We start from the raw sequence: 20,043 nt of genomic DNA, 5'->3' as shown, positions 1-20,043 counted from the left end.
TCTTTTTTTTCTCTCTGACTGATTAGCTCACTTGGCTCGCTCACTCAGTCTTAGATCTGACTCTCTGAGCTCGAAGAAGATCTTCCTCTAATCTCTATAAAGCTCACTTTTTCTGCACATTACTCGATTTGGTCCGTCTGATTTCTTTTAAAGGTAACCGTCGAATCTTTTTTATATTATCTTCACACGCTCTGTTTGGTTCCCGAGAAAATGGAGGAAAGGAAGGGGAAAGAGAATTCCGAGCTTCTTGTTGTTGCATGTTTCAAAAGTTGGGAGGTTTGACCGAGGAATTACTTGTGTCAAGCTCTTTATAGCTTGTTTTTCCTACGTTTCGCGGCAAGGACGGGCTTTAACATTTTTTTTTTTTTTTTCTAAATTCATGTACCTTTTCTCCATCTCTCTCTCCTTGTTTTGCTGCTTGATTTGAGAATTATTTTCCCTACATTCTGTTTGGTTGCTCGGAAAATGGAGGAAAGCAGAGTTTGCACAATTAAAGAATTAGAAAAGGTCAATTCAACTAATCCTAGGAGTTATAAACAGAGCTCAAATTTTGAAGTTGGTTCAGATTAATTATGAAGTAATTTTTAGTAGTCATTATGTTGAAGGATTCAATTGGAGCACAAGTTTTATGACTCAAATTCTAGTTTCACTCATCCCCCCCTACATTTTCTCGTTGATTGATTGGAGGCTTAGAGGAACGTAACATTTTGGAGAATCAGACTTTGAACTTGCTTCTGATTGAATTCGAAGTTGATTTTTATTTCGTTGTGTTGAATGATTGTCTTGAAGTAGTAATGGCGTCAAAGCAAAGATCGAAATTGAAGAAATTGACTTCGAGCGGCTCTAAAGCTGCTAATACTCCTTCATCTTCAACTACGTCATCTTCGAAGCAGTATGTGGACACATCTATTGATGGCCAGAGTTCTCCAGCATCTTCATCAGCTCGAAGTAAGCCTCAGTACTTTTACACAGAGAGTTTACCTTTGGATACAGAGAGATCCAAAGAAAATGTCACAGTGACGGTTCGGTTTCGTCCTCTAAGGTGCGTTTCACTTTTTCAAACTGTATTTTGTTGGTAAATTCTATTGTTGAGTGCTTTAAGTTGATTTTGGTCCGTCTTTGGAATAGTCCAAGGGAAATCCGTCAAGGAGAGGAGATTGCATGGTATGCAGATGGTGAAACTGTTGTGCGGAATGAGCATAACCCATCAATAGCTTATGCATATGGTAAATTATATAAACCTTGGTAAATTCTAGTATCACATTGTCGTTCCTATTTATAAATTTTGTACAGTAAATGAAATTAATAATGAAAATCCCATGCTCTTTAAGGTTTGATGAGTAGATAGTTGAAGAAAACTTGAGGCGCTAGATAACTTTTATGTTTGTCTCTTATTAATTTCAGAGACATCACATTTTGCAACAAGTTATATAGAGAAGAGAAAATACCTTGGAAAATTTTGCAATGCTGCAACTGGAGATAATTGGACATTTAGTTTAATACTATTCCTTATGTCATGAAATTGTGAAAAATATTTCCAATTTTTTTTTGGTCATGTTGGTGAAGGTCTAACGATATGTGTAGGTATGGGGTGAGGTTTGGGGTGTGTATGGCTGGTAACATAGGTTCATCCCCCGTTGAATCATTTAATATCCATGTATGAACCAGTTTGTACAAGAACCTTATTTTCTGTTTAACTTTAATCCTTGTCTGACGTTATTATAATTCTGTCGTTGTATGTAATATGTCTATTCTTCATTCTTCTAGGAATTCTAAAAGTGGTTAGTTTTGGATATGACCAGCTATAGTATTTTGGAACTTTGCTTTGCAATATTACATTTTACATAATGATTCAACAATTTTGTTGAGCTGACCTTGTTTCAAGTTGTGTGAAATTAAAACAGTTCATTGCTGTGAGTCAAATACATAATTTTGTGGTTATTTGCTCAGCTGTGTTTTTTTAATTATTTATTACAGAGTGTTATCTTTCTCTTTTCTTCAAGGAACAAGTTTCAATCAAATGTGGTATTATTATACTTATTTAAGTTAATCCGTGATATGGAATTTTGTGTCTCACTTCATTGGTTTCTATTCCATGCTTCTAGATCGAGTATTTGGCCCTACTACTACAACTCGTCATGTCTATGATGTTGCTGCTCAGCATGTTGTTAGTGGCTCTATGGAAGGAATCAATGGTAAATAATAGTATAGAATCCCATTTAACATTTTCTTTATTATTTTCAGCTTTCACCAATGCTTAACTTCTATCCAAGTGTCAACATCATTACTATTTCTTTCGCTATCTATTATGAACTCATAGTCTGATCTAGATGCTCTAAAATGTAGTTACGATTATTTTGAGTGTTGTGAATGCACGTGTGAATGTTATGTCCCACATTGAGAAAAAAAGAAAGAAAAGAAAGTGAGTAATTAATATACCTAAATGGACCCAAACCCATTAGCTTAAGCTTTTGGACTAAAGTGATGTCCAAATATATATATATATATATATACTCTTGGTGGACTTCCTAGGCAATTCTCTTCCTAACTATTGGTATTAGAGCTATGGTTAGCTTCCACTTAAACGAGTGTCTTGGTCTTTGACACTTTTGGTTTCGGTAAAGATTGTGGATGGCTCTTGGAGCTAAGTTGCATTCTGTGGCCCGCTGTTGGTGCAACTCTTATATGTGTGACAATCTTGGATTTGTAAAAGGACTCACATGCGAGGGGTAGTTGGGTCAATGTGAAAGAAACTCACACGTGAGGGGGAGATTTATTGTGAGTGTTATGTCCCACATTGAAAAAAATAATAAAGTGAGTAGTTAATATACCTAAATGGACCTAAGCTCATTGGCTTAAGCTTTTGGGCTAGAGTGGTGTCCAAATATGTATATTAATATACACTTGGTGGACTCCCTAAGTAATTCTCCCTAACATTGATGCGCCATGGAGACGCAACTCACACACAGCTACATTTTCTTGCTGGACAAAATGATAAGCCAAACATATGGCTATTTATTTTGTTGGCTCTCATTTTCAATATGATTTTGAAATCTACCATATTCATTTCATTCTAAGCTGTGGTTTGTATTATAGATGAAAAATTGAAAACCCTAGTCATTTGTATTAGTCATTATATTTTCCGTTACTAAATATGGCATGACAAAATACGATACAACTATTCAACTCTTGGATGTAGTGATCCATGAGAATTATATGTTAACCAATGAGATTATGCACTTGGACTTTTTGGCTTAGTTCCTCACTGTTTTATAATCTTCGGCTAAACTTGAAAAATGCTTCGGCCTTTCACCTTCCCCTCCTAGCTTTATTGTGAGCATACTTACTTTTACTTGCTGGGGTGGGTTCTGGACCATCTTAATCTCCAGATATTTGAGGGTGCATGTCTTAATGCTTAGTTGCTTTAATGTAATTGTGTTGTTGATTTCTGGAAGTAGAATATTAGAAGCGAGCAGTTTGTTGTATGGAAGAAAGCTGGGACATGGATGATTTTTTACCATTGAAGTTGTCGTTGCACTGAACAATCCACTAGTCTTTGGCAAATTATTCGCATCAAATATGTATAATTATCTGAATCTTTGGCGAATTATTTGCATCAGAATGTATGAAATTATCTGGTCATTGTTGATTCTTGATCTATGTAGTTTCCTTGATAAATGGTCTTGTCTTGGCATCTATCTTCTTAAAGTGAGCCATGCCAATCCACAGTGCTTGAAGAGCTGTGGCTGAACAATAAATTGTTCACTTCTGGGCACCTCGTGTTGTTGCTTAGGCACCCAAGGCTTTGCCTTGTCAATATTGGACAACCACTGCCTGCCAAGGTTTAAAGTGGTTGTTAGGTGATCTGTTTAGGCGGGTGACAAGTTGAGTATTCCAATCAAAATTATTTGCAGTTGTATTAAAAGCTGATGGACTAATACTGTTTTGGTTGGCATATGTATTGTTATCTCAATTGCTGATGTCATATAGTGTACAGTTTAATAATTTGGTCTTTTTTTTTTTTTTTTTTTTTTTTTTTAATTTTTTTTATTGCAGGTACCATTTTTGCATATGGGGTGACAAGCAGTGGGAAGACCCACACTATGCATGTAAGATGATACATTTATGCCCCTCCTTTCCTTACATGTTGTATCTGAAATACATTTGATAATTCATATTCCTTAGATTTGAATATATGTATGTGCTATTCCATGATATATGTATGTGTAGGAAATCCAAGATATCATATGCCAGCTTTGAATGTTGAAGTAATTTTGAGATCTCTTGCCAAGTCTCACTTTTAAAATTGCTATTCTATGTGAACTGCATTTGTACTATCTCCTTAAAGTTCTAATTCCTCACACGACACATAATATGGGTGACAAGAAATTATGTATAGCCATTACCTTGATGCTTCCAATTTTCCAAAGACACTCATAGATATAGCTTGTCTAAATATGAGGAATTAGACTTGTCTTCTGGGGAAAAAAAAGGTAATTACTTATGGCCATTACCTCTTGTTGGTGCTATTATTGGCCATCATCTTGATGCTTCCAACATAACCATTTGCATAGCTTGTCCAGTCTTCTATCAGTTGTAATTTGCCATTAATTATACCAAATCAAGGCCAACCTAAAAGTATTGATAGGACCGTGTTTTCTGGAAGAGTTCTTCTTGCTCTCATGTTGTATGACATGCATTAGCTGTTCGTTTGGAAGATACTTCACATACAAATATTTGATGATAAGAGTTTCTTAACATTTGGTTATGATACAACCTCATTTTCTAGTTTCTTGTCACTATGTCAATAATTTTGGTTATATGTTTACTGGGAGGATACAGGTAATGAACTCGGATTGCTTTGAGGCCTTCGGTTTAAGTATATTTCCTCTATCTATATCTATATATTTAAAGAATGATAAGGAGCTAATGTTCATATCTCATGATTCTTTGCCTATTAGCCATTGTAAATTTGTGATACCATTTTCTAAAAAGTATCATTTTTATTCTAGGTTGTTTTACTTGTTTAGAAATTTTAAAAGGCAAGCTTTTCATGGTTGAGTTTGAATGTCCCTTCCTTTTGTTAAAACTTACATTTTGTGTATGCTGCACTATAACATGTGCTATGTTATATTGTGGGATACCATATAAACAAGAATAATGAAACAATGAGTTTGGATTTAATTGATAGATCTTGCCGGCATGCTTATAGAGTACATATACCAATTGCAGGGTGATCAGAGGTCCCCTGGAATTATACCACTGGCAGTGAAGGATGCTTTTAGCATCATCCAAGAGGTACTGCGTAAGGGATATTAGCATCACAGTAACTTCTATCCATAACTTTTCTAATTACAGAAACAATAGAGTCTGACATGTATTTATGCCCCAGACTCCAAATCGAGAGTTTCTTCTTCGCGTGTCATACTTGGAGATCTACAATGAGGTGAGCTTCTTGCCATTCTCTATTAGTTTTTATTTTTTTGGTATATGATGCTTTGAATAAATGTTCACTGATTTATAGTTTTCTAAGATGCATATGTCCAATATATTCTAATGATGCGGCTTTTATTTTTCCAATGACTTCACTATCCTTTAAGGTTTCCTTCATTTCAGGTTATTAATGACTTGTTGAACCCAGCAGGACAGAATTTAAGAATTAGAGAGGACGCTCAGGTAGTTGTTAGTTATATTCTAATCCTTTCTCTTGATATTATCTTCCTTGTTGATTACACTGAATAAGTAAAGGTGGTTATTGTTAGGGAGAGAATCGCTTACAGTCCACAAAGAGCATATTAATATACATGTTTGGACACCACTCAAACCTAAAAGCTTAAAGCTAATGGGTTTGGATCCATTAATGTATATTAAGTACTTTGTTTATTTTTTCTCAATGTGAGATTCAACACTCAAACGTGCACTTACAACATTGAGAAAAAAATAAACAAAGTGAGTAGTTAATATATATATAATTGGACCGAAATTCATTAGCTTAAGCTTTTTGGGTTGGATTGGTGTCTAAACATGTATATTCATGTGCTCTTAGTGGACTTTCTAAGTGATTCTCTCCCTAACAATTGTTGTTATTTTTTTTATTGCTTCTATCGCTTAAGTAATGTAGTATTCAATGCTTAATGATAAAATTTCATCAATCATAGTAACATGGAAAACACCTGGTATTTTTCATTTTTAGCTTTAGAGAATGATATATAGTACTATACACAAACATTATCCACAAGAATATGTTGCTTTTTTAAGCTGCAACATGGACACCTCGCACTGGTCTTGAGGTAGGCGTCCTTTGAGGTGCGCTTGTATCACAGTCCCTTTTTCATGGCCATCCTTTTTTCTGTTTCTCTCAGTGTTAAACCACTGAACTGTTGCATTTATTTCTCCACTACTTTCTAGTGCATTATGCTTTTGCTTTCTTCTGGTAAAAACAGAATCAAAGATATAAATTGACTTCGAAGGTGTCACAGTCCTACAAGCACAGGTGGTTGGGGACTAACTAAAGTTGGCAATGACTTGGGACTGGTGGCTCCAGAGACATAAATTAGACAGGACTTTAGAGCATGTGGCTCAATGTGCTCTTGGTGTATGGATAGTGGTAAAGTGTCGTGGCATAGGGTGCATTGAATAAACTGAGCTGTGTAACCTGTATTGTTGAAACTCAATAGGATATCTTGGGAGAAAAAGTTCCCTATTTAAGTTAAAAGGAGCATATGCGTAAGAACTACATTATAAACCATAATAAAGCTTAGTTGAGAGCATCCCTTAGCGTTGAGGTGGGTTTGTTGTCCTATTCTTGGTTTTTGCCACTGTTTGTGTGACCCTCAGTGCCAGACAAACCCTGTTAGTTGCACAACGTCCAGTATGACCATGTGAAACAATCCTAGGGTACATAACTGGGGATGAGCTGGTTGCAGGAACAAGGTTTTTTTTTGGCTTGGAATGCATTATTCATTTTGGTTTAGGTTATCAAGATCACTCTGTTCATTAAGGTGATCTCTCAGCTTGGATTTTTTTTTATCTTTTTTAACCAAGTAAAACAATCTCATTAGAAAACACAAAGGGGCGCAACCCAAATACACAAGAAGTAAACTACTTGGGTTTTAGGATAAGTTAGGGTGCCACATGGCCATTTGCTGCTTGGTAATTGGTAATGTCTATTTAGGCTACCAATTTAACTGCTTTCTTCACATAGTTATTGCTTCAGTTGTGATTGCTATGGGTTGTGATAACTATGAAATAGAATTAATTCTAACGCTAATTTCTCATTGGAGCTTAAGCTTGCCTCTGGTCAACATGAAGGCTATAGATTTCTAAGGTACTAAATTAATTACCCAAGCAATATTTTTTGGGCTCTCAACATTTAAGAGATGGATTTTTCAGCTAGGACGTTATTTGAGTCTCGCGTGTCTACCATTTCACCACTAAGGCATCTTGAAAGTGACTCGTATTCCATGAATATGATATCTATCTAGTGTGATGTATGGAATATATGACAAAGGTGGAGTGTTAGAGTATTTCTGTTGATTGGTCATGTCATATAGGCTCGAGTTGGACATCCAATTGCTTCGATTTGAATTATCCGGAGGATGCCCTACACCTACACCATATTCAGAGTTTTTGAATTTTGCCATCTGCTCATGAAGCGATTCTTCTCTCATTCTCCTATTCTTCAAAATGACCTTGCTGCCAAGCATAGCTACTGTTTTGCTTTCAGAGAGACTACAGTACAAATTTTGTTTGACAATGTTGTTAAATAGTCAAAGATACAACACATGCTCTTCTTTCTAACTCTTGCATGCTGAAGGCCCTGAATTTTGAAATCAGTACTTTGGATTTTTTATATGGTTTGTTAGTTTGTCTAAAACTTCGTTTCGTAAATGTTAAGAATGAGTGTTATTTATTATTTGATTGATGGTTGCAGGGCGTCTTTGTTGAAGGAATAAAGGAAGAAGTTGTATTATCCCCTGCTCATGCCCTTTCCCTTATTGCTGCTGGAGAAGGTAAAATCTGTTGTTATGTTTTGTTATACATGTAGGCCAAAAGAAAAAAGAGTCAATTATTATTGCTGAATGATTTATTAAAATCTGTTATGTATGAATAGCTTGTTCTCAAAAGTGAACTGGTGCCTTGTCAAAACAAATTTGTGACAGGTTTATCAGTAAACATACCAAAAGACAAAAATAGGTGTATATCTTTTGATTTTGGTAGAGTTATTTGAGAAACTGAAATAATTTAGTTTGCTTGTCTTGTCAATTAAGGGTGTTAGCCTACTTTGTACCCCCTTTTGTGACACCATTCATAAAATTATGTTCATGATTTTTTTATTAAATTTTAGTTTTTAATGACAGAGCACAGACATGTGGGATCCACAAATTTTAACTTACTCAGCAGCAGGAGCCATACAATATTTACGCTGGTATTTTTTTTTTCACTATCTCAGTGGAAGCATAGTGTAGCTTTAATTTATTGTTGCATTTCAGTTGCTGTTTCTTATAGTCATTCTAACTTGTTTTCTTGGCGTTTTATGTTAAGACTGCTTTTTTCACATTTTCTTGATATATATGGACAAATAGATAAACGTACAAGCACAAACACCCACACATGTACACCCCCCACGGGTATCCACCTTCTTGCATGCAGAAATGCACAAATGATAATATTTAAAAATGTAAACATGTCTATCATGTATATGGGCGACTACCTTACTGGCCATCAGATGATGCAGCTTGTCAATTCTATTCTTGACTGAGGTTTGTTGCTGGAACACTTCTGTTCATCCGTGTATAACTTAGATAGAGAAAATGGGGGACTTGTAATGCTTCTCTTAAGACAATATTCTGATTATTTTTTGTTTATAAGAAAATTTAAGTCAATCGTTCTTATCAAAATTATCATGGGGATCCTTAATCACCTTGAATTCAAAGCTTCCTTTAATTCATTAGAGCCAATTATGTTTTTGCAAGATTTCTGCATTCCTAAAGTTTTTTAAAACTTTATTATTTCTTTTTCGACATTATAATTATCAGTTAACATCATAATTCCGTCACCATGTTTCTCAAGATTTCTACATTCCTTTACTACTTTTACAGGTTTGTTTTTTTTTTTTTTTTTTTTCGTGAATGGGCAAACCTCTCAAGGAAGCTTCAACTAGGAAGAGAAAAAAGAAAAAGAACAACACATCATCTACCTGTTTTCTTAAATTGCTTAAAGTACCTTTTCATCCGCGTTTTTTGGCATGATCAGCCAAATAATTTTTAGTTCCTACTGCATTGATCTTTTATCTGATATAATTGCTTAGTAGCATTGTTTTATTTATTTATTTTATAAGTAATTGTAGTTTATTAAAAAGCGTGAAAGGCGCGTCCTAAATACACAAAAAGTATTCAAGAAATACATACACCTAGCTAAAACAAGAAAAAAGATCAATAAAATGAGAAAGGATATTGTAGTTAAGTCTAACATCAAATAACCCTTTCTTGGAAGGTACCCAACAAAGTTTGTCTTCACCACTCTGTCTCAATCTAAAGGAATACAACAAATCAAACAACCCTTTCTTAGTAGCATTCTATCATTAGATTACATATGTTTCTCCTTTTGGATTCTACCACCAATTCCTGACTATTAACTATTAGTTCAGAGCTCTCCTCCCTACTTATGTTTATTAGCACTAACATTTTTTTTGTGGTTGAGTTCTCTTTTTGGCATGACTTTGCAATTAGTGCATGTTATTGTTTAAACCTCCTAGTGAGCATCTAATAACATTTGTGGTTGAGTTCTCTTTTTGGTATGACTTTGCAACTAGTGCATGTTATTGTTTAACCCTCCTAGTGCGTATAGACTATTATTTTACTGTTTTAAAATCTTATAAGATGCTCACCTCTCCTTTGTTATTCTTCTTTTTTCATTTGTTCAATTATCATATGAAATGATATTGCTTCCTAATTTTGAAGCACGGGATACCATTATATGTAGACATTTTACCCATTTTCTGTTCAATTAAGTACAAGCCATATCATCTTCCAGTGATATCATTTCATTGTTTACATATTTGTTTTTGGTTTTTCTCCTCTCTAACTTGATATTTCTTTCACTACCTTGTTAACAGACAATTGAGAGCAGTCCATGTGGTGAAAATAGTGAAGGGGAAGCTGTAAGCCTGTCACAACTGGTAATTGTTCAACATTACTTTGACTACTTGTTTCTTTTTCTGGTTTCTGTAGGAATCTATTTGACCTCCTTAGTTCCATATTTCACTCAAAAAATTGAATCTGTTGTTGTGTATTACAAATGTGTATAACTTTTTTACATTTTACTTATACCTGCAGAACCTCATCGATCTGGCAGGTTCTGAGAGCTCAAAAGCAGAAACTACTGGTGTGAGACGGAAAGAAGGATCCTATATTAATAAGAGTCTCCTAACACTTGGAACTGTGAGGCCTCAAACATTGTGTTGGTCAAGCATTTTTGGAGTTCAGAGTGCTATTCATTTGCTTATCATTTTGTTGTTATTATCGTTAATATTGGTTTTGATCTTTACTTATCAAAAAAAAAAATATTGGTTTTGATCTTTGGCTCTGATTACCTTCTAGATTTATCAGTTGTGAACTTTGCTTTGTTACTACCATGTTTGAGTGAGACACAGATTTTGTTTCTGGCTCCTAGTTTTATTGTTTTGATGGATATTGAAGATCCTTTCTCATAAAAAAACCAAACACAGAACCGCCAGTGAGATTCTATGCACAACTCATTGTAGTAATTAATTGTAACTTTTGTTTCAAGTCAGGGCTTTTATAAATTATATAACTATATTTTATCAGTAGCCTTACTGTAAAAATTATGTCACTAGGCGTTTATTCTTCTTTATGGACATTCAAAGTAAATGATATCTTGAAAAAATGATATTATTTTTCCCCTCCCCTCAGGGCCAATTACTTATAAAAAAATGAAATTTTTTTTGTAGGATTTTTTTTTTCTCTGGACCTGATTTCTGAAATATGATACATTTAAAATATGAAAATATATAAGAGAAATATTTGTTTGAGATTTGATTAATATGTTGTGTGACATCTCGAAATTGTTTCAACCAGCCAAATTCAAAGTCGCTTTATTTTACAAGTGAGCAGGAAATAGGTCTTCATTTATAGTCACATATTAGAGGAACTAAAAAAGAAGAAGAAAGAAGCTTAGCAATAGATCTTGGACGTGAAATTTCTTCACTTTGGATTTGAAATCCATTGCATAGGACAAGGTCACTTCCCTTATTATTCAACCCCCACAAACCCACACAACAATTTCAATTGGTGAGTTTTACATTGATCACATGCTGTTTAAACAGATTGATTGAGCATGGAACTGATCTCTTGTCCTCTCTCTCTCTCTCTCTCTCTCTCTCTCACACACACACACACACACACCCCCAAAGCCACACAGGACACACTGTCTCTCTTCTGGTGTGATCCTTGCCATATCTCTATATTTCTTACCAAAGATTAATTCTCAGCATAATTCTATATTTCTTATTTTAGTTAGTTCGCATCTGATTATGTCTGAAACATTGTTTCATATTTTGATATGTACTTTACTTTCTTGTTTTTGCTCATTGTGCAGTTCTTCTTTCTTTCTTTCTTTATTTATTTTTAACTGTCTTGCCGTAGTTCTTGTATTTTATCTTATAATAGTATGTTGTACGAAATATGCTTATCTGGAAATGTAATTATTTGTGCTTGTCATAGGTTATATCTAAGTTAACAGATGCGAGAGCTACTCATATACCATACAGAGACTCTAAATTGACCAGACTTCTTCAGTCCTCACTAAGTGGTCATGGACGCGTATCAGTAAGGCTTCTCATATATATTTTGTAGGAACTGGGTGAATGATATGATAATTGTAATATGACATAATGTGGCAGCTATTGCTTTTAATAAACAAATGTCTACTTGCAAATTCGAGTTTTATTTATTCGTTTTGTCTTTGTTGTCTGAGATTACAGCTTATTTGCACTGTCACTCCTTCATCAAGCAGTTCAGAAGAGACACATAATACGCTGAAATTTGCACACCGTGCCAAACACATTGAAATCCAAGCAGCACAAAACAAGGCATATTCATCTTTTTTATTCTTTTGAACTGTCTGTACTTTTCAAAGTCTCTTCTTTGTACTAATAGGAGGTAATTTCCGAGCCTGCAGATTATTGATGAGAAATCACTTATCAAAAAATATCAAAATGAGATTCGTTCTTTAAAGGAAGAGTTAGATCAGTTGAAGAAGGGTATTGTTACAGTTCCTCAACTGAAAGATACTGGAGAAGATGACTTTGTGCTCTTAAAACAAAAGGTACAGTTGAACCACTGTAGTTGATTTTGGGGGGTTTTCTAGGACTTCAGTTTTTTCTTTTCATTACAAATTTTAGTCTTTTACTTTTATGTTTGATCTCACTGAAAGTTTTGCTTATGCCCACATTTTTGCTACTTTGGATATCTCCTTTACGACTTCATCATCTGGAGTTCAATGTCAACTGAGGATACTCTTTGTTGTGTGTATTTATTTGCTACAGTTTCATAGCTGTACTATGATTGAAGAGAGCTACTACCTTTCACGGGAATAGGATCCTCATTTGAAATGAAGAGTATTCGGTTAGTGTTTTTTAGAGGGGTAAAATTGTCATTTTAATTTTTTGGACAATTTTACCCCTCTAAAATACACTAACTGAATATTCTCCATTAAAATGAAAATGGAGAGGATCCTTTTCCCCTTTCACGTATTTGAGCTAGAATATTTAAATATATGATAGTGGACAGTTTTCTTTAGTTAATTTGCTACGGGCACATTCACTATCACTAAACAGAAATGTTAAATGACTTGAACCGTTTCTTTTGGTGTGATGTGGTGTATAAAGCTAGAAGATGGTCAAGTCAAGCTGCAATCACGATTGGAACAAGAAGAAGATGCTAAAGCTGCTTTATTAGGCAGAATTCAACGGTTGACAAAATTAATTTTGGTCTCCTCAAAACCTTCACAATCATCAAGATTTCCTCACCGACCTAGTCTTAGAAGAAGACATTCCTTTGGGGAAGAGGAGGTATGGCTGAGTCGTACCAAAATTTTTTTTTCATCCCTCCAATGTTTTTCTTTTGGTATGAAAACTCTGATAACCTGGGTACGTCATATAATTTAGCATTATGCTAGGTGACTAGACTCTATTGCTGTTCACCCTGTTTTTTATTCTGTTTAATCCTCAAATTTATTTGATTTGATAGTATTTACTAAAAGTGAAAAAGCTGATAGTGGTTACTTATAAAACGTACAGCTAGCATACCTACCACACAAAAGGCGGGACTTGATTTTAGATGATGAAAACATTGATTTGTATGTTTCTCTCGAGGGGAATGCTGAAACCACTGATGATACCCTTAAGGAGGAGAAAAAGACCCGGAAGCATGGGCTGCTAAACTGGTTAAAGCTACGGGTATGTATTGTATAAATCTATGTTTTCTTTTAAAAATTGATTCTTATCAGTTCAGCGATTTTTATGAGTTTTTATGCCAGATGGGAAAAAGGTGTTAGGAATAGTGCCCTATACTCCAATTATCTTGTATGACATTTTTTTGTTTTAATGAATAAAATTGTGTATTCACTAATTTATTTAATGGGCATTTGCCATATAAACTATTTACACGTATATTTTTTAATGATTGTTATTTATCATATATATGTAAGGTCCATATGTTGGATTGAATATGGTTTAAGGTGTGAGTAATGAGATTATTACACAGAAAATCTTAAACCATAAACCTTGATAAATCGTTGTTCATAGTCAGTAATAGAATTTGGCATTCCATTTTATAAGACTATAACACATCAATCATGATAATTTATCATAATCATGTAAAGTAGAGACTTCGGATTGATGCGTTGGTAAGGATACAATGCATTAAACAGACCACATAAGTTGTCATTCTTTTATAACAACTGACAAAAGAATGATGTGAAGCTCACGACTACTTTTAACATTGTTTCTAAATCCTGAAAGGATTGTGAACTCAAATATAAAGTGTAAGTCACTTTGATACACTTGGGAGTGAGATCCTCGACAATCAAAATCTCAATTTGGGTGATCACTTGTACCACTGTGGGAGCACCACTGCTCAGTAAGGAATTCAAAGCCTTTGATTAAATCAAATAGATAAGAAATATCCTCTTGAGATAGATTTAATGTAATTAATTATTTTAGTCTCTAACCGGAGCATTTTAGTAAGAGTTACTAAAATAATTATGTATATGGTGAACTGAGATTTCATAGGTACTTTTATAATTAAAGGATTAAATTTGGTGCTCAAGGATAAGAGAGTAGAAAATAAAGAAAGATTTCTCATTTTCCATAATGATAGAAAAAGAAATTAAATAAAGTTTTATTGTTATTTTCCATGTCCATTAATGCAGCTCATTTTAATCTACTAGTGAACTCCTAGATAACAAAAATTTGGGAACACTTAAATTCACATTGGAAGTATCCTTTGAAATATTATTCCTGATAATTCCAGCAAAAAAATACTGAGCTCTAATAATCGTTCGTAAGATCACTTGAAGATAATGTATCACTAAAAGCTTAAAACCTACTTTATGGCCAAGCATTGATGATCTTGATTATTTGTTAGCTCAATAGTCAGCTATGTTTATGCAAGCTCGAAGGTACAGGTTCTCAACTATGGATGAAACTTATAGTCTGTTCATATTCAAATAGTATAAGCTTTCTTTTTCTTTTGCTTTATTTCTTCTGAATTTATTTTCAAATTTTGGAGCTTCTGCAATTTATTTTTTTAATTTTTAATTTTTTATTATCAGAAACGAGATAGTGGCTTGGGGACTTTGACAAGCCCCAGTGACAAATCAAGTGGAATAAAATCTATGAGTACACCTTCAACACCTCAAGCAGAAAGTAGTAATCTCCAGACAGAAGCCAGACTTTCCCATTCTCTACTTGCAGAAAGCTCTCCATCTGCGGATCTTTTATCTGATGTGAGGGAGGATAGAGAACTTCATGGGGATAATTTCTTGGGACAAGAAACACCTCTGGTATATGATTGATTGCTTTTCATTATGTAAATTATTTTGGATATGAGGTTCAACATATAAACTCTCTCTGTGCTTTGTGCTCAATTTTAAAATAGTTTACTACAACATCTTGGAAAGTCTGAGCTGCACTTTCATCATTATAAGATATTATGAGTACTCACAGGTAGATCAGTCTCCCCCTCCCAGCCCACATGCAAATCCAGGGGAAGGGGAGGGCTTTGTTGCTCAAGTGCTTGAGGGTCAGATGAGCAGAAAACTTGACACTACTTTAGTACTTTATTTCTCTCTTCATATTCTGTTGGATAATTAGCAAAACTTCTTGCCTTTCCATTCATTTATGTGCTTTACCAGTAAGTCCGCCGTTATCAGATCTAGGCCTCTAGCCCAAACATTCTCCATTACCAATTGATTGCCTTAATGAAATTTTAAATTTTCTTTATGTTGTCCTTGAAGTGCATGTCCATGCATAAATGCTGCGGTGAATTATTAAACTACCATTTATTCTAAAAGCTTAAACTAATAGGAAGAGATAAATTTAATCATTTAATCAACTTTTTAACACTCCCTCTCACGTGTGAGCTCAAACTCCCTTTTAATAGGTGATGCCAACACATGAAATATTTAATTTAAATGGGGGTAATTTGACGGAGTCAAGGTTCAATCTCAGGACCTTCGGCTCTGATACCATGTTAAACTACCATTTATTCTAAAAGTTTAAGCTAATATGAAGAGGTAAATTTAATACAATTGTTGGTTTGCTGTTTGTCTTTATTACCCCATTCAAGTTTCACACTCGATTTTTAATGCCACTTCCTTTTTTTTATCCCAATTCAAACCTTATGTCTTATACTGCTTTGATTTTGTGAAATATTTAATTTGTTCTGCCCCTGTAAACATCAGTTTAGCCTCTTTTGGACAACTTTGGGATGTGAGTGTGTAATTTCCTCCTAGATCATATGATTTGAATCTTTAAAGTTCTAAATTTAGAGGCTCTGAGATATTGCAAATTTTTTCAAGGATTCTTTGTGTATGAGCACAGGTTTATACTTCCATGTACTTGATTCTTATTTTTATTTTTTATTTTTTTATTTTGCCAGACTAGCGTAAAATCAATTGATCACATTGAACTTCTAAGGGAGCAGCAAAAGATTTTGTCTGGAGAGGTGGCACTCCATTCAAGTGCTCTGAAGCGGTTGTCCGAGGAGGCCGCAAGAAACCCCCAGAAGGATCAGATTCATGTAATTTCTTGTTACCTTGTCATCTGTCTCTTCAACTGCTGGTATTGTGTTTAAGAAGTAAGAACTTGAATCTTATAGTGCTTTTGCAATGTAGGTGGAGATGAAAAGGTTGAAAGATGAAATCAAGGAGAAGAATGAACAAATAGCTTTTCTGGATAAGCAAATTGCTGATTCCATTAATGCCTCACACAACCAGATGGATCAATTGGAATTATCACAAGTAAGTCTAGCTTTCCTTCTCGTTGCATTGGCAGCTTTCCCTTTTCTCGGAAGTCAAAACTTATGCTGTTTGTTGTTTTATTCTGCAGTCTGTTTCTGTATTGATGGAGCAATTGAATGAGAAGTCGTTTGAACTTGAGGTGATCAAATTTTGTACATCTTGATCCAAGAATTTATTTTTTTAAGCTGTTACACTAAGTACATGTTTGGTACCCATTTGAAAATAGATCGCTTAATTTCTATATATAAGAGTAAAAAAACCTATGTTTTGGTATCAAGGTTATTATGGTGTTTGCAAAGAAATTTAGTCTCCAATAAAGAATTATGATATTTATGTAATGATGTCATTTTCTAAAATCATGGGCATTTGATCATTATTTTTATTTTTCAGGTTAAAGCTGCAGATAATCGTATAATCCAAGAGCAGCTCAACCAAAAGGTACAAGAACCACTTGAACCAAATGATGAGATTTTTTTTTTTTTTTTTTGGTATCATTAGTCGTGTTATCACTTGAGTACTGATGTTGCCTTCTTTCAGATCGGTGACTGTGAAGGATTGCACGACACAATTGCCTCCTTGAAGCAACAGCTCTCCGATGCACTAGAGTTAAGAAATTCTAATCCTGCAATCAGTTATTCACAACAATTTACTGAAACAAAGAGCTCCCATGGAGAACTTGGCTCAGACAAAGGGATTGCAACATCGAATGATACAAGCGAAGGGTTGCTTTTACAAGCACAGGTTTCTACCTTCCCCATTATCTAGTGTTAGCTTAGTTCTCAAAACCAAGTAGTGTTTTGCATAACCCTTGCGAAATAATGGACTAAAAATGGGTTTGCTGTCATGGTATTAAATATCCAAACAATGCTGTCAACGATGGCAACTTATATAGTAATTAGTCTAACTTATAAAAAAAATCTTATATAGTAATTAGTCTATATGATAATTTGATGGCTTTTAGTAGTTTCATTTGTCAAGTGGGTCAACATTTCACCTAAATCCGCAGATTGAACAACTGAAACATAGAGTGGAAGAACTGACAGAATCAAAAGAACAGCTAGAGCTTCGGAACCAGAAACTGGCAGAGGAGAGTTCATATGCCAAAGGGTTAGCCTCAGCAGCTGCTGTTGAGCTCAAGGCATTGTCAGAAGAAGTTGCCAAGCTGATGAACCATAATGAGAGACTAGCTGCTGAACTGGCCGCATCTAAGAACTCGCCGGCTCAGCGTAGAACTAGTCCTGCACTCAGAAATGGCCGGAGAGATAGTTACAATAAGCGCAACGATCAAGGTGGGCAAGTCTCGGATATCAAGAGAGAACTGGCCATGAGCAGGGAGAGAGAGGTTTCATATGAAGCTGTTCTTTTAGAGAAGGATCAAAGAGAGGGTGAGCTTCAAAGGAAGGTGGAGGAATCCAAGCAAAGAGAAGCTTATCTGGAAAACGAACTTGCCAACATGTGGGTTCTTGTCGCGAAATTAAAAAAATCCCATGGTGCTGAAATTGATCTTTCTGAGTCAACAAGAGAGACTCAGCGAGTTGATGGTTTTGGTATTTGACATGATCAACCAATGATAATACTAATGGTAACGGTTTTGGGATTTAAAATGATCCCATAATGGACTTGGGCGTCGGATTGGTTTTGAGAGAGGTTTGTAGAGATTGGTGTGCATGGTAGGAAAGTCCTGTTTGTGTATATATAACAAATGAAAGCTTTTTTCTTGGCGATTTCCCCACTTATATTGTATCTAAATTCTAACACGATTTTTCTTTTGGTAAATTATACTTTATCCACGTGTGATTAGCATGGCATCATTCATATAATTAAATGGGTAATACATGAACAAATGGATATTTAAATATCCAACTCTTTAGGGACCTGCATGTCTAATCCGCTCTTGTCATTCATAGATATATATTTACTAGATTCTCTACTTAGTACACCTCCTTTTAGGTATCTTTAGATTTATCGCAAGTTATAACAAATTTATTTATTAATACGAGCGCTCTAAGTTTCTTTCTATATATATGCCCTAGGCAATACTTCCTCTCTCCTAAATGGTTTATCCATTTTGAAAAATTCAACTTATATATAGTCATTTTTTAATACGTAGTTTTTGAAATAAACTATCAGTTTTTCATATTCTTTAAATAAGTTTAAATGCAAATAAGCTAATGTTCTTTTCCTATTAAAACTGGGAAAAGGGGGAAAATGCGATACAAAGAATTTAGAAGGGGATTCTCCTGCTACTAATACGCACAACAAATATAAAATATAAAAGGACGAGTAATGAGAATGCTACCAAAAATTCTATTGGCAGCGATTCAAGAAGTAAGTTGATATAGTGGTGAAAAGACGGGCGACTAATAACTAACCGCTAATTGTACTAACCGTTAACTGCTAACTGCTAATTGCTTTTTATAGTTAGCGATTTTAGATTTTTTTAAAACAGCTAACCATATATACATAAATGTGAATATGAAATGTTAAAGATACTTCAATTGGAACCATATATTCAAGAATACACATAATGAAAATAAGATATATGAAAATAAGTACTTACGAAAATATGATGCTGTAAAATTAGCTTGAAGAAACTTTCATTGAATGAAACATTCTGTAGTACATAGATGAAACTCTGACATACATAGTGTGAGATTTCACAGATGATCAGAGAGGGAGAAGAGAAAAGAGTGTATTAAGTTCGGAAGAACCAAGCTGCTGTTACATGAGCTGAAGGAGCTTTGAATAAAAAATAAAAGTTGAATACTATAGATATATATATATATATACACACACATGAAATGATGTCGTTTTTTTGTTTAAAATTTTAAATATATATAAAAATGTATAAAAATCTAGAAATGATGTCATATGTAGTATGATATTATCATATTACTATAGAAACAACATCATTTTGGGTTTTTTTTTTTTTTTTTTAAAAAAAAATCTTTTTCTTTTAAAAAGCGGTTAGCAGTTATTATAGTTACTAATCACTAGCCGCCGGCTAGCCGTTAGTAAATTTTACTAACCACCTAGGCCGTTAAGGATAGCAGTCTTAATCAATAACTGCTAACCGTAACCGCATTTTCACCCCTAAGTTGATGTGTTATAAAATTAGCATTAGGAGAGATTTTTGTAGCCATCCAAATGCGGAAGCATTCGAGTTGCTAAAGTATATTTCCAATAATCGAAGGAAAGTTTCAATCCGAGTTAGATGTCATATAATCGTGCATGAAGGAGAGTCCCCTTCAAGTAATAAAGAGTTGCAACCGAAGGAGGTGGCTAGCTAGATTGACAACTAAGTTAATTAAGAAAAAAAAAAAAGATATTTTAATGTCGTAAATGCTAAAATAGCAAAATCTAAAATCATTTAATTTTAAAATAATGGTTAGGAACTTAGTATCTTTAGGTTGAAAGATACTTAAGGAGGTGTACTAACTAACTTAGAGGAGGATCCGAACTTCCGTAAATAAAAAAAATGTATAGATTGCTACAAAC

The 20,043-nt window shown here is 34.3% G+C and overlaps 1 protein-coding gene across 1 annotated transcript; it reads left to right on the top strand.

The window, feature by feature from the left end:
- Positions 1-19: 19 nt before the first annotated feature.
- Positions 20-18,335, top strand: LOC132161894 (kinesin-like protein KIN-7K, chloroplastic). Its single transcript, XM_059572112.1, has 24 exons — positions 20-153; positions 793-1,042; positions 1,129-1,226; positions 2,106-2,195; positions 4,057-4,109; positions 5,233-5,298; positions 5,393-5,446; positions 5,617-5,676; positions 7,934-8,012; positions 8,361-8,428; positions 10,118-10,180; positions 10,338-10,442; positions 11,745-11,849; positions 12,005-12,112; positions 12,202-12,348; positions 12,911-13,093; positions 13,322-13,480; positions 14,857-15,087; positions 16,185-16,325; positions 16,420-16,545; positions 16,634-16,684; positions 16,936-16,983; positions 17,083-17,286; positions 17,552-18,335. The coding sequence occupies exons 2-24, from the start codon at positions 795-797 to the stop codon at positions 18,098-18,100; spliced, it is 3,036 nt and encodes a 1,011-aa protein (XP_059428095.1). The 5' UTR covers positions 20-153; positions 793-794; the 3' UTR covers positions 18,101-18,335.
- The last annotated feature ends 1,708 nt before the right edge of the window (positions 18,336-20,043 follow it).

The sequence above is a fragment of the Corylus avellana genome, chromosome ca9, assembly GCF_901000735.1.
Source record: "Corylus avellana chromosome ca9, CavTom2PMs-1.0".
In the NCBI taxonomy this organism is placed as follows: domain Eukaryota; kingdom Viridiplantae; phylum Streptophyta; class Magnoliopsida; order Fagales; family Betulaceae; genus Corylus; species Corylus avellana.
This window is presented reverse-complemented; position numbering and strand designations above follow the sequence as displayed.

Excerpts from the sequence above, each read along its gene's own strand:
- LOC132161894 (XM_059572112.1), top strand. The coding sequence starts at position 795 with ATGGCGTCAAAGCAAAGATCGAAATTGAAGAAATTGACTTCGAGCGGC. Across the intron at positions 12,349-12,910 it reads TTGTGCTCTTAAAACAAAAG|CTAGAAGATGGTCAAGTCAA; the intron begins GTACAGTTGAAC and ends TGGTGTATAAAG. Across the intron at positions 16,984-17,082 it reads AAGAGCAGCTCAACCAAAAG|ATCGGTGACTGTGAAGGATT; the intron begins GTACAAGAACCA and ends GCCTTCTTTCAG.